We start from the raw sequence: 21,204 nt of genomic DNA on the forward strand, positions 1-21,204 counted from the left end.
ATATATATATATATATATATATATACACACACCTTCATTCTTGCATCTGTGGAACATTAAAAGCATATAAAATATCTGATGTCTAAGTTTCAGATATTAAATCTTCTAATGATGCAATCAATTTGTACATTTTCTACAAAAATGTTATCAAAGGCTGCTACTATATTTGAAATGTCTTTGATCAATCACTGTAAGTCTTTTTTTGTTTTTTTTATTTTTTACTTGAAACATAGTCATTTCAATATAGAAATCATCATCATTATCATTTAATGTCTATGTTCCATGCTGGCATGGGTTGGATGGTTTGACATGATCTGATAGGTCCAGGGACTGTGTCTTGTTCCAATGCCTGTTTAGGCCTGGTTGGATGCCCTTCCTAATGCCAAATAGAAGGCAATAAAAGCCTCTTAACTATGTAGAGTTGTAGAAATCTAAATTTATTCAATATTTCAACTTTTGCTACCCACTAAGCTTGAACTAAGCATTTTGAAATGAGAATTTGTCTAAACAACACCAAGCGTACAAGAATATGTAGGCTCTGACATTCAGATTCTTCAATAAACTGCTGACAGTGGATAAGTAGCATAATGAGCAGACTTCAAAAGAGCCAACCAAATCAACTCCAAACAGGACTGTTTGCTTAATGTCAAATGCTTAAGCAAAACTAGCAATATCTCAAATCTCCAGTGTAAATATTGTAAAAAGTTATATCCGTATGTGCAATGGCAACTTCAGCAGCCATATCTCTACCATGTGTGAACTACTTCAAAATTAAACATACTTTCGTACATAAGCATAGTAAAGCAACGTCAATCGTTAGACCACTGAAAAGTGCATAAGTTTATCCGGAGATCCAATGTATTATTAAAAGGAAAGCCAGTTAGGGAACTTTCACGTAGTCGCTCAACATGCTTGTAATAGCAGCCAAATTTCCTACGACACCTTACTGTATTTGAATGGACACATTAGATAATCAAACTTTCATTACTCTAGAAAAAAAAAGCACCTTATATACTCTATAAAGTGGTTGGCGTATAAAAACGAAAGTAAAATGCCCTTTAAAAAAACCGGAAGTGACGACACTAACATCCCAATCATAGAAAGAAAAACAATTCTTTTATTATTCTATATTCGCCGTTGCCTAAATGTGTTACAAAATTTTAACGAAGTGTAAGTATTTCAGAAATAGCAGTTGAGGTGCACTGCTCCAACATATTGTTACACCCAGCAAAGAACACTAATGAGAAGACAATTCGGTGGCTTGCACGTCGACACATGTTAGCAATGCAGTACGATGAATGAGCTGTAGAGCCGACGAGAAGCGGTCACGTTGTTCCTGTGCATTCACTCGGTCTAAACAAGTTAATATCTCTTTTGAGAAGAGCCATTTGACTCTACCAATAATAATTCGGCTAATGTACACATTTGCCGAACCACTTAGATACGTACGGGAACGTAAACACGGACATCGTTGTTCGTTGTCAAGCAGTGATGGGGGACAGACGCAAAGACACCCAGATTATATATATATATATATATATATATTAGTTCGTCTGTCGTTGTCGACGATGACCAAGGACATCAATCACATGCGAGAAGATGGATCACGGTATATTCGGCCCGATGCGTGCTTGAAAAGCACTGGTAGTCTGTTGGGATTTGTAGGCAAGGAGTTGGCACTGAATTTGCGCGGTTCGCGTTTTCTTTGTGCTTTTGCAATCCTGTTCTGTTCGTAGATGACACTTCTGCATGTGCATCTTCGCCAAGCACGGTGGTCTTGCGTTTCCCAGGTGTCGTGGTCGATTTCCAAACTCTTCATCGAGGCTTTGAGTGTATCCTTGAAGTGCTTTTTCGGTACACCTTGCGAGCGCTTGCTTGATATATGTATTATGAATCGTTTTAGTATATGAAGTGAAAGCATGTGATATGGCTTTTCGGCGAAAAGAAAATCATGGGGTGGGAAGAAAGTCACAGTATGCCATAAATAAAGTAATTACAAAATAATTTAAGTCGCTTACTTTGGTTGACAATATATGTATTGTATGCAAGTAACAATTTACGTAAAGTGCTACATGCGGTCCAGATGAAGGATATGTAAACGGAACCCTTCCCCCCTTAGATTTATTTATTTATTTTTTTTTGTTACGGAATCCCACGTTTTAGGCTGTGGAGATTCCGATTCTGATAAAATTTTCAAAAATCGCAACTTCAAAATTTCAATTCCCCCTCCCCATTTCTTCATTTTTTCACTTTTTCCGGAAATTTTGTTTTTGCGAAATACGTACAAAAAATACGGAGATTATGATTCTGAAAAAAAAAATTGTTTGTAAACTTTCAATTTGGTGTATGTTTTCTTTTACGATTCATTCTCATTGCCCTGTCAATCGGTTTAAAATCATGCAAATTTACTTTAAGAAGCATTGGCACGCAATCAAACGCTAAGGTTGCTAAAACAAAAACATTCTCAACGACATTTCTTTTGTGGCGGCGGCATAACAGAGTAATGTGATGTTTATTTATATTTCATATAATTATTAACATTTAAATTGGTATAATTATCAGCATTTAAATTGTTTTTGTCCTTTTTTTTTTCTTTCTACAATATCATAGTTCATGTATATTATTGATTGATCTTAATATTTTTTTCGTAACAGCATTGTTATTGTTTAATCTCAACTAGGCTTTGATTGATTTCGATCATGAAAGGCATTCCAGTTATGACTATCCCATCTCCTTTTCTGAACTGTGTGTCACCAGCATTATATTATCCATTTCATTTTTCTAAGACTAGTGTGTTCTGAGAGAGATTTTGTTCCTGTTGCTTACAGGTCGTTTTTAGCGTATATCCTTAATGGATCCTTAAAAAGAAAATCTAATGTACAATTTAAAATCTTATGTTTTAGATGAAATAAGTATATATGTGTATACACACACACACACACACAGGTTTTTCGATGCTACAGAGAAAATAAATCTCAAGAGAAAGCACCACTGGAAAGTACTGTTGTTCACACAACCATTCTCTTTAAATGTTAGGACCAAAGTGGGTAAGATCTTCCTTAGTTTAATTGATAGACACTTCCCCCTCGTACCAATAGATTCAACAAAATAATTAATAGACATACTCTGAGATTATTCTTTAACTGTGCACTTAGTGTAAAAAAAAAAAAGAGATTTTGGTGGGTGGACTCAGACCCGAGACTAAGGCAGGATGTTCATGTAGTGGTAACACAACTTGTCCACTAAACGGCCAACTTCTGGACCCGCTTTAATAACCACAAGTCTTCATTCAACATCCCAGAGAGACATAATGCCACAATCCTAATCAAACACGTCTGGGCTTTGAAAGAAATCGCCACGGAGTACAGCATAAAGTAGAAGATCCTAGAAAGATGCAAGCTGTACTTCAATAGTAGCAGGAAGTGCAGATTGTGCCTGGCCAAGAAGAGGGTGATTTTAAAAGGCACCCAACGACCGGATGTTTACCTGAATGGCAGGAGTTGGGTGTTTAATCCTTGTCCGCATGAAAGAAAGTACGTTCTGTCGTACCTGCGCGACCCACCATGACTGCAACCATAGGTCCCCTGCCTCGACCTTCCGCAAACAATCTTCCACCAATGCTCTTGGGCCTGGCAAAAAGTTTGACCAAGACAGCAATACACATATGCACACCCTTATAAGGCGGCCATCCTGCATATAACTATCCCCCACCACACCACGCAAATTGTACCTCCACATATACACAAACCCCACACACACATTATACATTACACACGACTCGCTAATAAAAAAAAAACCACAACTTAATCCTTTACAGAAAGACAACAGACCAACAAACACAACGCTATATATATATATCTATATATATATATACACGCACACACCACTACACATATCACACACCCCATCCCCGCAAGGACGCGACATTAATAAAACACACTTTCCCTACTTCAAGATAAACTCTTGCTGGCTTCACAACTTCCCAACCAAGGGACATAACTCCTAGCCAAATATCCTAGTCAATTTTTCGTTTCACCACTTTTTTCGCAGCAGCCGCTGACAGGTTGTGCTAATCCATCTCTGACAATAGAGAGCAGTCGCGTTATTCCCTTTCATATCGGCTACCTCAGATAAGCGTAATTATATAATTGGATCGTTACCTAACAAGGCGCAGGAGTGGATGTGTGGTAAGTTGCTTTCTTACCAACCACATGGTTCTAGGTTCAATCCTACTGCATGGTACTTTGGGCAAGTGTCATCTATAGCCTCGGGCTGACCAAAGCCTCGTGAGTGGATTTGGTAGACAAACTGAAAGAAGCTCATCGTATGTGTGTGTATGTTTGTATATATATGTATGTATGTGTGTCTATATGTTTGTGTTTGTCCCGCCCCCACATCACCTGACAACTGATGCTGGTGTGTTTACATCCCTGTAACTTAGTGGTTCAGCAAAAGAGACCAATAGAGTTAGTATTAGGCTTACCAATTCTATCGGCCTCTTCTTCATAATTGGAGTGGATAGTATAGAGAGAGGATGAGGCCAATAAACTGTCCACAGTCTGTCTACCCTATGTAAAAGGCCTCTCTTCGTAAATATCTCTGAGTAAAACCACCAATAGAAGAGAATATGACCAAAGACTGCGTGTACCCCATCCCATGCAGCTGTGGTAGGTTATACAAAGGCGAAATATGTTGCCCCCTCAAAATAATGGTAGACAAATATCGCAAAGCTGTGACACGAGGAGATATTTAGCTGATCATGTATGGAAAAATGGAGACCACATCCCCCTGTGGGATGAAGTTAAAATAATAGACAGAGAACACCACTGGAAAATACGAAAACTAAAAGAAGCAGCACATATGCTAGGACACAACAACCTCCTAAGCAGACCAAGTGCAGATATGAATAGCATATGGTAACTGGTATTAAGGAAGGATAGAAAAATATTAGATTTATAAGCCCTAAAATTCACTCCATGATTGCCCACGGGCTACTAACCCCAAGATTCCAAGTTTGATCCCAAACACTGACCTGAATAATATTGATAATAATAATAACAATGAAAAATACCTTAGGAATGAGAACCCTGGTTTGAAATTTCCCCAAGACACCAGAAGAAGGCTGGAGGGTGTATCAGCCGAAACGTGTTAATAAACAAGATGAGGACAAATATCTGTCGAATGTAAATAATATATATTAGGTTGTCAAGAAATTGCTTGCAGTTTTTAACCTTTAAATTCAGATGCTCATATCTCGGCTCAAACAGAATCAACACACTTGCCAATGCGAAACAAGTTTATTTATGCCAGTCGTGTAAAAATCCTGCATTCTGGTAGCGTTGAAGGCGTGTTTAGCATCATCTTGGTTTTTGAAGCTTTTCTCACACAGGAAGTTGTCGAGATGCTTGAAAAAGTGGTAGTCAGTAGGCGAGAGGTCTGGTGAGTATGGCGGATGAGGCAGAGTTTCGTAGCCCAATTCGTTCAGCTTCTGCAGGGTCAGTTGTGCGATGTGCAGCTGAGCGTTGTCATGGAGAAGAGTTGGTCCTTTTCTATTGACCAGTGCTGTCGGAGTTTCTCATGCATTTCATCCATTTGCTGACAGTACTTCTCCGCTGTAATGGTTAGGTCTACTGACTGGAGGCACATAACCTCTCTACTACTGGAAGTAGGAATACAGCCTTGGTCAGTCAAAGTTGTAAAAAAAAACAAAATGAAATTCTATTGAGTGACATCACTTATTGGTGAAATGGGGTTATTTCCCTTTGATCAATTCCAGTTGCATCTCAAAAAGGATCGGTATAAGTACAACTTTCATTTGCTAGTCAGCAAGCAAGGAATGCCATGTTTTCTACATAAATTTCCTCTTGTGAGGGCACCAACTAAGCATTTCACTTTTGGTGTTTTAGAAGGCCAACAAACTGAAAAATCGCAAAATGGAAATAGAAGCAAAATTCCATCACCCACCACCTATTTAAAAAAACATTTTTGTATCATAATCTACCTTGCTTGAAGTAAATTACTGCTGTTTGAACACTCGATAATTTATGACTCAAGCACCCAACACCTACTGTAAAGTGGTTGGTGCTAGGAAAGGCATCCAGCCATAGAAAGAATGCTAAAGCAGACATTGCAGAACAATGGAGTCTTTGGACATGCACTGGATCCTATCGAACTATCCAACTCCTGGAAAAATGGAACATGTATATCATGTAACCATCATCATTCATTTAACATCTGTTTTCCATGCTGACATGGGTTGGATGATTTGACTGAGGTCTGGAAAGCCAGTGGCTGCATCAAGCTCCAATCTGATCAAGCAATGTTTCTACAACTGGGTGCTCTTCTTCACGCCAACCACTCCGAGAGTGTAGTGGGTGCTTTTTATGTGCCACCAGCACAGGAGCCAGTTAGGTGGCCCTGGCATCAATCATGTTCATATAGTGCTTTTTACATGCCACCGGCATGGGATAATTTTATAGGAATACAAAAAAAAAATTTACTATTGACTCAGGTATTTTGATAGAAAATGTAAAAAGGAGAGAAAATCCATGTAAAAAAAATTATTGAACCAACTTCACGGCAGGAGGTGCAGATAAGAGCAGCTGCATCAAACTCTCTCATGCACCAAATGTCAATCCCTGAAGTAAAATTGTGTAGCAACACCAAATGGCGGTGCCCCAGCATGGCCACAGCTCATGAGCTGAAACTAGATAAAATGAAAAAAAAAAATAATTGAAATTAAAAGATTTATTTTTAGATTATCATAATCACCAATGTTTAAAGCAAATAACTGTGTAAAAAGTTCAAATAAACAAAATCTATAAAAAAAAATTACATAAGGTTGTGAGAGTTTTTTTTTTTTTTTTTTTTTTTGATTGTCAGAATCTTATGTTTTGAAACGTGATTCCAAGGAATTTTTAGAAAAAGATTTTCGTTGTTGGGTTTTTCTCTTTTTTTCTTTCTCTGAGAATCCTAATCTCCAGTCTTTCCAACATAGAAATCTGAAGACAATTTTAGAAAGAAAATTAAAAATAAGTTACATCAGGCAAACACATAATCTGAAACTTCACAAAATGCTAAATGACCCACACACACATATGACTATGATGTTGTTTTTGCATCTTGTTTTGTTTTTATTCCTTTGTTTTTTAACATTCTACTTTCGTATTTGCAGGGTTGGGACATAGGTGTAGTTGGTATGAAGAAAGGTGGGCAACGTGTTTTGGTCGTACCATCAAACCTTGCGTATGGTGAATCAGCCATGGGCGACAAAGTACCACCTAATTCTTCGTTAGTGTTCCAAATTGAAGTAACCCGGGTAACTATATTTTTTATATTTCTATCTTTGCTTATTTGTTTCTTTCATTTTATATGGAATTTATTAGACAGTGTGAAAGCGCATTATATGTGTGTCTCACCAGTGTATATCATCGAGAAAATTGACAAACAAGTGCTTTCTAATAAACATTCCTTGTGGCATTCATTCTACCCATTGAACAGTTGAACAGTCATTCTCATCAACTCCAATGCAGAGAACCGATGATTGACTTTTGGGAAGAATGTGACCAATGCCACTATTGTTCACAAAATGTGGTTATAATATAAATTAATTAGACTTACCTCCACTACTCTGCATATCCCTATTTCAGACTGCTTTCATTTGTTTTCGTGATTAAAATTTCTGAACACACTGAAAACCACTGCCTCTCTGGGTGGGGGTCTTACAGAGTATAATAAAGCTGGTTATATAATCTGGTTTCCAATTTAAATGTAACTTTGCCATCTTTTTGTTTACAGGTAAAATTATCTAAAAGTGATGACACATCAGAGCCAAGTACTGCCTCTGACTCTGTTATGCACTCTCCATCTGAAACTGGGAACTTTGATTCAGATGGAGCTCCAACAGAAGAGACTGTTAAAAGCAGATCTCGATCTATTAATGAACAGTTGGCACAGGTAATTTCTTTTAATTATAAATTAAATTCAAAATGACTTTCCAGTACCAAATGTTTTGTTATAAATGAACGATATAATAATAATAACACTGTGTAACATTTTTTTTTTTTTTTGGTCTTTGGTCAATAAGTGTTATTTCCTATTTGTTTCTGTCTAGAGGTCAAAAGAAATGACTATTATTCCCTTCAAATTTTGCTTTTGTGACCTGGACATCAATGTTTTGAATCTGACCTAGTTTCCATTACATTTCAGACACATTCAGCACTGGGTTGCTGGAGTAGAAATATCATTATAGTAAATATTCTGCTCAACACCACAGATTTGCTTGTCAGTTGCTTGACCACAGGGTTGCTTGACCTTAACAAGTTGAGCATGTCCCTTAGTGGCTGATAATATATGCAACTCAGAGCAGGAGTAGTGGAGGAGCATCATAGCCATGTATTGAGAGGTATTCTTTGGGGTTTGAATAAATGTAACAAAAGCAAAGTATAAAGGAGATATTAGCCATTTTTCATACTTTCTAGGGGTGAGCAAATAAAAAATAAAAGTTGCTAATCAAGGACAAAAACCATGTTGCACAGTGTAATTTGAAATATATTAACCAAGTCTGTTTTCTGGGGTTTCTTCCAGTCTCCTAAAAGTGATAAAGCCCGACTGATATCTCGAATGGCTCGGATGGGGCAACCTATGTTGCCTGTAGCCGGAGTTTCGGTTTCTTTAGCAAGTGGTGACAGTGAAACTGAAGATACACTGGTAAGTGACTATCCAGAGAAATTATCATTTAATCCTTTAGCATTCAGATTAGTCTGTCTATTGTAATGCTTATTTATTCACATTTTGAATTAACTGTGCGTTATCCCATAGCTTTGAGATTTCAACAATGTGGTTGTTTATTTTTAGAATGACATTGTAGGGTTGGCTTCAGAGGCTATATGTGGTCAGTTTGAACATAAAACAGGTAGAATATTTGGGTCAGATATGACCAGCTTAAATACTAAAGATTTAAGTATGATGCTTTAAGTTAAAAGTAAGCTCTGTATTTACTCAAGAACAATGCAATCTCAAATATAATACATCACTCACTTTACTTTTTGTACCTAAAAACCAGTATTATATTTTATCCTTTTGAGGTTTTTTGCTTACATTCAAGGAATTACTGCCCATTTTCCCTAATTTAGCCCCCGATGTTTTGTGTTAAAAATCTTGCCTTATACACAAGTAAATACAGTAGTTAGCTTTTATGAAAAACAATATCAATGAAAACCACCACTCCAGAAGAGTGGATTGGTCAAATTGTTAGAGCTTTCAACAAGATGTGGTATCTATTCCAACCCTTTGCATTCTGCCAATAACACCTGTAATGACGCTGGTTCCAAGTTGTGTCAGAGTTAAAATCCTACCCTTTCCTTTGGACAACATTGGTGATTTGGAGAAGGGAGACTTGCATTCATGGGCAACTACAAAGAAATACTTGTCCAGGTTTGTATACACAAATGTAGATTGTCAACCTTGATTAATGGAGGTCCCTTTTCACATCAAAATGTCTAATAGTTAATCCACTTTTATGTAATACTACCTGGTATTGAGAGTTCACAGCTCTGATACTACAGACATGGGATTAGAATGTCACAAGAAAGAATCACAAGACTGATTCTTCAAGCTGAACCAAGTGGCAGGAGATCTAGAGGTAGACCAAGAATAAGATGGTTGGATAATATCCATAATCTCAGTTCATCTTGGAAATCCAGACAAAAAATGATGATGGTTGCTCCCTGATAGGACCCTACAAAGGAAGTACCTGAGAACTCTCTACCCCCCACAACTCTCCCAGGTATTGTAGGCTAAGAAGATAAAAGGCAATGAAATGGAAGTATTTGTTTGACATTCTTTATATAACAAAAATGTTCTCTCATAGAATGTTTGTTGCAAGTACCATAGAATAGAGACATTCTTGTAAACCAAGTGTTTGACTCAGTTTCTAATTTTAGAAATTTCCACATACTTGAGGTTTGGTACCTATCATCATGCAATGTCTATGTTCCATGCTGGCATAGGTTGGACAGTTTGACAGGATCTGACAGGTCACAGGACTGTGTTGATCTCCAATGTCTGTTATGGCATGGTTTCTATTGTTAGATGCCCTTCTTTATGCCAACCACTTTACAGAGTGTACTGAGTGCTTTTCTATGTCACCTGCACTAGTCTTGATTGACAAAAGCTCAGTCAAGGGAACTTGTCTTGCAAGCTCACCAAGTAGCTTGCAAGACCTCTTGATTGAATGAGATGTTTTACTGAGGGAGGTGACTTATATCAAGTGCTGAGATGCAAAAATTTGATAGAGGGATAGGATCAGGTGTCTTGCAGTGGAGGAGATACCTAGCTACCCCAGTTGGAAAAAGAGAGAAAATACTGATGATGAGGTCAAAGTACAAGAGGGAACCCATGTAAAAAAAATATTTCATATAGGTGCAGGAGTGGCTCTGTGGTAAGTAGCTTGCTTACCAACCACATGGCTCCGGGTTCAGTCCCACTGCGTGGCACCTTGGGCAAGTGTCTTCTGCTATAGCCTCGGGCCGACCAAAGCCTTGTGAGTGGATCTGGTAGACGGAAACTGAAAGAAGCCCGTTGTATATATATATATGTGTGTGTGTATATGTTTGTGTGTCTGTGTTTGACCCCAACATCACTTGACAACCGATGCTGGTGTGTTTACGCCCCCCTAACTTAGCGGTTCGGCAAAAGAAACTGATAGAATAAGTACTAGGCTTACAAAGAATAAGTCCTAGGGTCGATAAAGGTGGTGCTCCAGCATGGTCGCAATCAAATAACTGAAACAAGTAAAAGAGTAAAAGAATAGTTATATATTTTGCATGCACAAGGTCCATCGTCATCATCATCATCAGTTTATACACAATTTTCCATGCTAATACCTGTTGGATGGGTCTTCTCCAGCACAGTATTCTGTCACTTTGTCATCTGCATTGTGGGGTTTATCCTTTTGAGATGGCCTTCCCTAATTCTTCCATCATCTTCTTCAGCCTTTCTCTATCACAGGCTCATTCCATTTGAATTGTTTGTCACTTCTTTATTCAACTTTTGTCCTTCATATGTACCACATGCTCATACAACCCAGTCTCCTTTCTTGCACACTACATCTGATTTTTCTTATACTCAATTCATCTCTCATTTGTATTCTGCTTGTCATACACACAAAGATCACACATCTAGCAGAGCATGCTTGCTTCATTTCTTTCCAACCTTTATTCACCCTCTGCATTCGCTGCTCATGTTTTGCTACCCTACAGCATAGCACCTCATCTGCTAGCCGTATACACTCTACCTTTCACTTGAAGACAAATCTTGTTACTAGTAGAGGTAATAGCTCCCTGAACATTTTCCCACACCTTTCTTACTCTGGCTGATATGCTTTCAGAATAACCTCTTCCTCTGATAATTAAGTTACCTAATAAAGAAGCTGTCAACTTCTGAGCATTTGAAAGAATTTACTCCCCAGGAGCTCTTACTGCCAACCATTATATACCAAGTCTTTATTCACTTTCAGCCTGCCCGGTGCACTTCTTGTGCTGCCATACTTTACATTTGGTACTCAGAGATTTTCTACCTATTTCTGTTCTGCATATTGTATATGGCCACCACACTGATGACAGCAGAGTCCTTTCCTCTTCCCTGCTAATGAAAACTTATGTCTTTTCTAAGCCTACTTTGAGGCTGCTGAAGTCTATGCTCTGTTTTCATATTTGAAATTTCTTCTCTAATTCTCTGACATGTTCAGCTATTAAAATTTAGGTCATCAGTATACAGAAGACTGCAGGAACAGCTGGTCTAAAACCCTTATGTTGTGGCTTAGAAAACTATAAATAGACAGGGGATGTAAACTGAGCCCTGATAGATACTTACTTGTATGCTAAATTCCTCATTCAATGCATTGCTAACTTCCTCATGCTAATGTTTTACTTTTCTGATGGCACACATCCCTGTACATTGCTTTCCTGCCTTTCACAAGCCATTCATTTACTTATGATTTTCTTCAAAGACTACAGAGTTCAATACCCAGTCAAAGGTATAGTGGCTTACTCTTAGCAAAAACTTTGTCTCTCTAAGAAGAAACGATAAGTGGTACCCCATCCATCTACAAATCTGAACTGCATCTCATCTAAGCTAATTCCCTTTTTAATCAGTTGTGCTGCAACTCTTTATTCTTTTTTTTATAATCTGATCCTATACTTCAAAACCGTATAGTTGCTTTTTTGTAGAGTAGTTCCTTTTGACCTTTTTGAAGCTATTGATGATACTGTTACACCAGTCATTCACTATGCCACTTCCCTGTTTAACTGAGTGACAAATGTATCTTACTTCACCAGATATTTTTATCACTATCCTAGATAGTCCAGCTGCTCTTCTTGCATTTATATTTTTAATCATGTTTTCAACCTATCAACTTTAATAACTACTTCCTTCTGTTGGATCTACTTGGAGTAGACTTTATTCCTCTCTCACATTCCTCTCATTCAGCAACCTCTTATTACATTTTCATACCTGTTTATCAGCTTCAGTTAAGGCATGTGCACCACTATCATTGTATGCCTACTTCCCACTAAAAATCTCTTAATTCATAGTAACACATTGCTTTGCAATCAAGAATGACCCATGTTTGTTTTCCTTTCATCACAGAATATTGGGAAACTTCTTACTGTCATTTTCTCTCCTTGCTAAATATATTTGATGTCTACTTCTCTATTAATTACCTAGTATAGTTCCCTCTTTTCTCCCACTTTTCTTCTAGTTTTCCAGGCCTGTCTTTTAGATTTTATGGCTCTATCAACTGACCATTCCACCATCATGTCAGCTTTCATTTTGGCTTGAACTTTGTTCCATCCACAGACCTAGCCTGAGATCACAATAGGTTTTCTCAGAGAAACTTCCAGTTGTCCTCTATTAGATTAATCTCTGTATCTACCTCTTCATTGTATGTCAACTAGTATTTTTTTAAACTTGCACCTAATAGAAGGATTTTGGGGAAACTTCCACACCTTTCTTCTCTAGATTCTCTGACCTCTTTGAAATGCATGTAGTTCTTATCCTGGGGTCATTTATTAAGTATTTACAACCAGTTGCCTATCCATTTCCTGATATGCATGAAGTCTTTGGCTTTGCTTATTTGGTAGATGATAAGGTAGCTTGCCTGTTTCCAGGAGTTAGTGCTATAAATGGTTAGGTCATTTGCATCACTGATAGCCAAGAGACTTGATCCCTCCTCATTCCTAATGTCACAAAGCTCAATTTGATTAGAAATATTTAAATATTTGATCAGAGGAAAATAAAGACTAAGCTTGATAGCTCTCACAATGGAAATTAGTTAACAATGATATAATACCAAAAATATGACATCAGAATTGGATAAGCTGGAATGATAATATTTTTTTATTTACTTATCACTAATGTCTATTTTTAGAGATGGTTTGCTGCAATGAAAGACAACTCTCACATTTGTCTCAATGTGTCCACCGAAAAAATTCCCAAATAAAATTTGATGGATAATGTAGATTTCTGAAATGTTAGAGGTTACTGTGTTGAGGCCTTTTGCAAACTACTCCAATAATGAATTCTAGCAGCTTTGTTATCACAAATGATGACTTTATCCCTCCTCATTCCTAACAGCTTCCGTTATACTGGAGTACCCATCATGATGTTACTCAACATGGTTGTTAAAGTCATCATTTGTGATAACAAGGCTGCTAGAATTCATTATTGGAGTAGTTTGCAAAAGGCCTCAACACAGTAACCTCCAACTTTCCAGAAATCTACGTAATTCATCATTTTGTTTGGGAATGTTTGTTTTCAGTGGACTGTGCGGGTGGCACATAAAAGACATAATTTTGAGCATGGCCGTTGCCAGTACCGCCTGACTGGCCTTCGTGCGGTTGACACGTAAAAGCACCCACTACACTCTCTGAGTGGTTGGCGTTAGGGAGGGCATCCAGCTGTAGAAACTCTGCCAAATCAGATTGGAGCCTGGTGTTGCCATCCGGTTTCACCAGGCCTCAGTCAAATCGTCCAACCCATGCTAGCATGGAAAGCGGACGTTAAACGATGATGATGACATTGAGACAAATGTGAGAGTTGTCTCTCATTGCAGCAAACCATCTCTAAAAATATACATTAGTGATAAATAAATAAATAAAAAATATTATCATTCCAGCTTATCCAATTCTGATGTCATATTTTTGGTATTATATCATTGTTAACTAATTTCCATTGTGAGAGCTATCAAGCTGAGTCTTTATTTTCCTCTGATCAAATATTTATTTAAATATTTCCAATCAAATTGAGCTTTGAGGCTATATATTGATAAACAGAATGATATATATACATAGATATAGACATGTAAATATAATGTAGGTAGTTAGGGAAAATCCCAGCTGTATATATATATATATATATGTGCCAGACTGACAATCAACCAAAGAACCTACTGCTCATATCTTGTAACCAGCTCTGCCGTTCGTTATATCAAACCAAATCACTTAATTACTCTCAGTGCCTCAATCTGGATACTTGTAAAAAGAAGTAAGAAACCACAGCATTGTAGAATTGATAAATTCCACTCAGCTGATACCGAATTATGTCCTGCAAATATTTTCAAGAGGTTTGTGTTCTGTCAGGTTATGTTCATCATCATCGTAATCGTTTAACATCTGCCTTCCATGCTGGCATGGGTTGGACATGTTATTCTATGTATATTGCATTTAGTCCATGAGACTCACTGCACACACACACACACACACACACACACACACTATCTCCTCTTTCTCTCTCTCTCACACACACATATCTATATATATATTTATATATATCTGTTATGTTTTTTCCTGGTTTATGGACATCAGCCATGCTAGTCACTGCCTTCAAGTATTTAGCTGATCATATCAAGCCCAATGCTTATTTTATTAAACATCCATTTATGAACTTGCTAAGTTATGAGGTCTAATGTAGTGCTTATTTATTCATGTTGTTTAGAAATTAATCATACATTATCTCATGGCTTTGAAATTTTGATGATGTGGTTGTATATTTTTAGAATGACATTGTAGGGTAGGTGTGAGAGGTTTGAACATAAAACAGGTAGGATATTTGGTCCAGTTTAAATGCTAAAGGGTTAAACATTTTCTTTGAGAACACAGGCACAAGTATATGTTATTGTCATTCTCATCATTTTACATAAAATGCTTCTGAACAGTTTCCATATCCTAAATTCCATTCATACAATATTGTTCAACCCAAAGTTGTAGTTGAAAACACTTGCTCAAGGTGACATGTGGTGAGATTGAACCTTGGAACATTTGGTTGTGAATTGAACTTCTTAACTACACTTATAGCCTATGCCTTTATGCATTTGTATTAAAGCTGCAAGTGTGGCTGTGTGCTTAAGAAGTTTGCTTCCAATCCACATGATTTTGGGTTCAGTCCCGCTGCGTAGCATCTCAGGCAAGTGTCTTAAACCATAGCCCCAGGTTACCCAAAGCCTTGTAAGTGGATTTCATAGAAAGAAAATAAGTCTGCTGCACATATGTACATATATATATATACATGCATGATGTATGTATGGCTGTATGTATGTATGTCTGCTTGTGTATATACATGCATGTATGTATAAGTGTATGTTTGTGTCTCCTTATGACATCATGTGATTGTTGCAAAAGTCATTCATTTCCAATATTCTGTGAAAGTGTGTCAGGCCATTACCTTGCTTGAAAATAGGTAAAGGTTGGCAACTAGAAGGGTATCCAACTGCAGAAAATCTGCCTCAATAAACTCCATCCAACCCATGCAAGTATGGAAAAGTGGACATTAAAACAATGATGATTATGGTGGCTTATAAATATTTTTTAAAGTAACAAAGGGAATTTTCCTTAAATACCAAAAACTTTTTAATTTAATTTCTCACTTCTTTTTCTCATTTCATTTATTTTATTTTATGTTATTTAAATTTCACTCAAATTTAAAGACAACCCATCCTATACTATCTTAGATTATAAGCTTTTAATGTTATATTGATTACACTTGAAACTTTGTGGCCACAAGACATTTTTCTAATTCAAACTACTACATTAATATTTTGCTGTAAACTCTATGGATTACATAGTAAATATACAGCTTTTATTTGGCTCCATTGCTTATCAAAGTTCTAATAAACAATCTAGTGTTAGAAATACATTTTTTAAACAATTTTTAATGATATAGTTGTATGAATATTTACTATTTTAGTTCTAAAATTAAATGTCAGGAAAAGTGCATGCAGTGTTCAAATACTTGTTTACTTTATCTCTGTATCTTTTCACATCCTCTTTTCTCTCTCTCTCTCTCTCTCTCGTATGTATCTTTACACATGCCTCTCTAAATCGCTTGACACTACTCCCTCTCTGTACCTTCACTCTTTATCTCTTCATACACGCCTCTCTCTAGCTCTTTACAAGTCCTTTCCCTGTACTCCCCCTTTCTCTTTTTTGGCCCACTCTCCCATTCATTACTCTTCCTCTCCCTTCACAACTTTCCTTTCTTTTATCTTTCTTCATCAGTCTGAGCTGTACATTTCCAAAATCTTTTGCAGTCTGCACCTTCAGAGGCTAATCTTATGAGAAAACCTGATCTTCCCCAAAAACCAAGCCCTGTCTCTTCCAGTCTTCCACAGAGTCAGCCCAAGATAACTAATGATATTCCCCTTGCTTCATCCGTCTACTCACAAGGTAAATGCAAGCTTCAATTCAGTCTGATAACAACCACCAGTTACTAACCTTCAAAAATCAACATTATTGAACTGATGAGCTGGGTTGAGCTAGTATTATCCATGATCACTTCAAACGGTTGCATGTCATTGAATGGTACTCCTTTGGGATGTTGCTTCAGAGAGGGAAGCGCTTAGATGAGTAATGAAAGTGAGAATCATGAAGTTAGGTTATTCAAGAGAGAAGTGGTGGTGACAGCGATGGCAGTAGTTATAGTGGTGGCAGTGGTTGGAGGGTTTGAGTGTGTGGGAGTGCTTGTGTGAAGTGCTTTGAAATAGAAGAGAAATCTCTCTACACATAGCTAGCTTGAACTGGACCTATCCCATATTAAATGTTTCCTCTGGCTTCAATATTAGTGTTTAGTATAAAAAGTATTTACTGGGTTAAATGTCTTTATTAATAACACTTTGTGTCATGTTTGCATGAGTTCATAGTAGCATATATTTAAATCAAGGTTTGAAAAATCATCTGGAAACTGTCTGACAAGAATTAAATTCATTATCTTTAAATCTTAACCAACACACACCAGTAAGCTGCTAACAGGTTTTACTCTCTAAAATATCTTTTATAAGGTAAAACTTGTGTGATGCACTTGTTTCATATATCACTCAAATTTATGTAAAACCAGGAGGAAACAAATGTAGCAGATAAACCATTCCATGTTACTATAAGAACTGTTGTGGAGACATCTATTTAAGCATCCATCTTTTTATGACCTTTTCAGCTGCATCTCACCAAATGGCTGTTTACCAAAATCCACTCACTCATCAACAGCCACCACCACAGTTACCTATGGCAACAGGAATGTACCAACAGGTTGTTTAACAATTTTTATAAACTTTGCTTTTGAAGAAATGAGTATTTTCCATATTCAATGTAATCAATCTCTTATCAAATTGAAGCTTTTTTTTTTTATCTTTTACTTGTTTCAGTCATTAGACTGCGGTCATACTGGTGCACTGCCTTGAAGAATTTTTAGTCAAATGAATCAACCCCAGTACTTTTTTTTTTTAAGCTTGGTACTTATTCTATCAGTCTCTTTTGCCAAACTGCCAAGTTACAGGGATGCAAGCAAACCAACACCAGTTGTCAAGCAGTGGTGTGGGAGACAAACAGTAAGACACATACACACACACACACACACACACACACACACACACACACATATTAAGGGCATTACTATACATAAATGCCTCATGCTAGAAAGAACTCTTAAAGTCAAAACTACCATAATAAATACATTGTACAATGTAATATAATATAATATAATATATATATGACAGGCTTTTCCCAGTTTCCATCTACCAAATCCACTCACAAGGCTTTGGTCAGCCTAAGGCTATAAGTAGAAGGTGCTTGTCCAAAGTACCATGCAGTGGAACTGAATCCAAAACCATGTGGTTAGGAAGCAAGCCTTTTATTACACGGCCATGCTTGTGCCTTTTGTTTATATTCTTTTAATGGTTTAGTCAAGGAAGGAAATGTTCCCACCCGCAAGATACTATGATTCCTAGGTTGCTGTAGTAAAAAGTAGTATATCAAGATATTGACCCAAGACTATAAAGAAAACACACAGTGTATACTGCAGTATTGATCCTGGAGCCATACTTATGTCTTTGGCACTATTAATAAAGAGCTTGAATTGTTAGAAGTTAACTTATTTAAAGGGAAGAGGGTTTCACAGTGCACTACACTACAGAATGAAAGACTACATATAATGTTTGGTATTATACCACCACACCAAAATGCAGATGTAAAATTATTCTAATTATTATTAGACATGCGAAACTCAGCTTGCGAAGACTTATTGGGGCAAGCAAAAGCGAAATTGTGATGGCACCTGTGCCCAGCGTCGCATTTCTGGCACTTGTGTCTGCGGCATGTGTAAGGACTTTCGAGAGAGATCGTTGCCAGTGCCCCTGGACTGGCTCTTGTGCGGGTGGCACATAAAATACACCATTTTGAGCGTGGCCGTTGCCAGTACCGCCTGACTGGCCTTCGTGTGGGTGGCACGTAAAAGCACCCACTACACTCTCTGAGTGGTTGGCGTTAGGAAGGGCATCCAGCTGTAGAAACTCTGCCAAATCAGATTGGAGCCTGGTGTAGCCATCTGGTTTCACCAGTCCTCATTCAAATCGTCCAACCCATGCTAGCATGGAAGGCGGACGTTAAACGACGACGATGATGATGATGATGTGACAGATTGGCAGAAACATTGAAGCATCAAACAAAATGTTCTGCAGCGCTTGCTCTGATTCTTTACTTCCTGTATTTAAATCTCATCATGGTCAACTTTACCTTTCACCCTTCTGGGGTTGATTGGTAGAGTACCAGTCAAGTACTGAGATCTGTGGTGTCAACTCACCTGCTTACCTCAAAATTACTGGTCATCTGCCTAAATCAGAAATATTTATTATTATTATTGTTATTATTATAACATTATATTAAGGCAGTGAGCTGGCAGAATTGTTAGCACACCAGGCAAAATGTTTATCGGTATTTTGCCTGTCTTTACATTCTGAGTTCAAATTCTGCCAAGGTTGACTTTGCCTTTCTTCCTTTCAAGGTCAATAAAATAAGTACCAGTTGAGTACTGGGGTCGGACTATATAATCAACCATACCCCTGCCCCAAATTTCAGGCCTTGTACCTATAGTAGAAAGGATTATTATAACATTATAGTGACAGAGACAGCTGGGCATTGCCTTTCAGCATGTAAGTCTATTTCTCTAGTTTCTATAAGTTTGATAAATTAAGTACCAAGCATAAGCATATACGGGGTTTATTTCAACTAACTTGTACCCACTCCACTACAGACTTGTGGCCAAGTTTGTAAGAGACTACTCTACTCTCTTTGGTATTGTAGTGATTCTGAACAACATCTCACTCACTTTTCTTCCTGGGATTTTTTTTTTTTTTTTTTTGTAAAATTAATGAAAGTTTTATTTAGGTCCAAAGAACTGCGCACCAAATTATATTCAGTGCACATAAAAATGGCCTTCGTGCCGGTGGCATGTAAAAGCACCCACTACACTCTCAGAGTGGTTGGCGTTAGGAAGGGCATCCAGCTGTAGAAACTCTGCTAAATCAGATTGGAGCCTGGTGTAGCCACCTGGTCCACCAGTCCTCAGTCAAATCGTCCAATCCATGCTAGCATGGAAAGCGGACGTTAAACGATGATGATGATGATGATGAAAGATGAGAAACATAAATTCAATTAAAAAGTAAACTCGGGCTGGGCACAATTTTATTTAAATATCATGTGACAAAAGTTAAATAAAATTGTGCAGATCGCTCCACTTAGTTGGTTCACTTTATCAGAATTCACAATGATAATTAAATTTCCAGTGACATAAAGTAACAATCTCAGATGATGAATTAATGGAATTGTCAGAGCTGTAAACTAGGTGCTTAGAGCTGTTTGTTACTGCTTTTTGCATTCTAAATTCTTGTGTTGTTGATTTAATCTGACACCATGGTTAACATCACCACCATGTGGTATTGTCATGGTGTCTTCAGGAGAGTTCATTTTGTAACAAGCATGCATATCAAATCTCAGTTTTAGGACAGTTTCCTACCAGTACTGGAAGCCCTGGTAAAATAACAGGCTACAGGTACTTCCCTTCTCTCCTTGACAAAACAGTGAACAAAGACACTGTCTGTATTATGGAAGCAGACGTTAACTCTCCATTGAAAATATATTTATATTTTTTATTTTAATTACTGTGTTATAAAAAGTTATGGCTCGGTGGTTAGAGCATCGAGCTCACAATCATGAGCTAATGAGTTCGATTCCCAGACTGGGCTGTGTGTTATGTTCTTGGGCAAGACATTCTATTTCATGTTGCTCCAGTTCGCTCAGCTGTAGAAATGAGTTGCGACACCACTGTTGCCAAACTGCATTGGCCTTTGCCTTTCCTTTGGATAACGTCGGTGGCACAGAGAGGGGAGGCTGGTATGCATGGGCAACTGCTGGTTTTCCACAAACAAGTTTGCTAGGATTTGTGCCTTGGAGGGGAACTTTCTAGATGAAATCTCATGGTCATTCATGACCAAAAGGGGTCCTTACCCTTTAGTCTTTGGGGGTTTTTTATGAATAGTTTATTATAAAGCTTATCTACTCTTTGATAACATAACCGTATTGCCTTTCAGCAAAATGATACTTAAAAAGGGAAAGAGAAGGCATAAAAATGTGACACCTGTTTTCATCAATTTCTGGCACTTTATAACACACACGTAACAGAGTAACAGCTTTCTAATTATTATTTTCAGAAATAATAATTCAGCAGTTTAACCCTTTAAGCATTTAAACCAGCCATATCTAGCCTAAATATCCCACTTGTTTTATGTTCATACTGGTCAGCTCTGGTTTCTCACACCTACCCTACAATGTCATCCTAAAAATAAACAATGACATCATCAAAATCTCAAAGCTACAAGATAAT

General features: G+C 37.4%; 1 protein-coding gene across 3 annotated transcripts in view; it reads left to right on the top strand.

The window, feature by feature from the left end:
• Positions 1-21,204, top strand: part of LOC106873027 (FK506-binding protein 15) — an 88,673-nt gene that overhangs the window by 41,580 nt on the left and 25,889 nt on the right. For all 3 annotated transcript variants that reach the window (XM_014920230.2, XM_014920232.2, XM_014920231.2), the window contains exons 9-13: positions 7,175-7,318; positions 7,798-7,956; positions 8,587-8,709; positions 16,586-16,721; positions 17,485-17,576. In XM_014920230.2, the coding sequence (XP_014775716.1) occupies positions 7,175-7,318; positions 7,798-7,956; positions 8,587-8,709; positions 16,586-16,721; positions 17,485-17,576 (654 nt within the window). The remainder of the gene's footprint in view (positions 1-7,174; positions 7,319-7,797; positions 7,957-8,586; positions 8,710-16,585; positions 16,722-17,484; positions 17,577-21,204) is intronic.

This window comes from Octopus bimaculoides, chromosome 1 (assembly GCF_001194135.2).
Source record: "Octopus bimaculoides isolate UCB-OBI-ISO-001 chromosome 1, ASM119413v2, whole genome shotgun sequence".
Taxonomy (NCBI): Eukaryota; Metazoa; Mollusca; class Cephalopoda; order Octopoda; family Octopodidae; genus Octopus; species Octopus bimaculoides.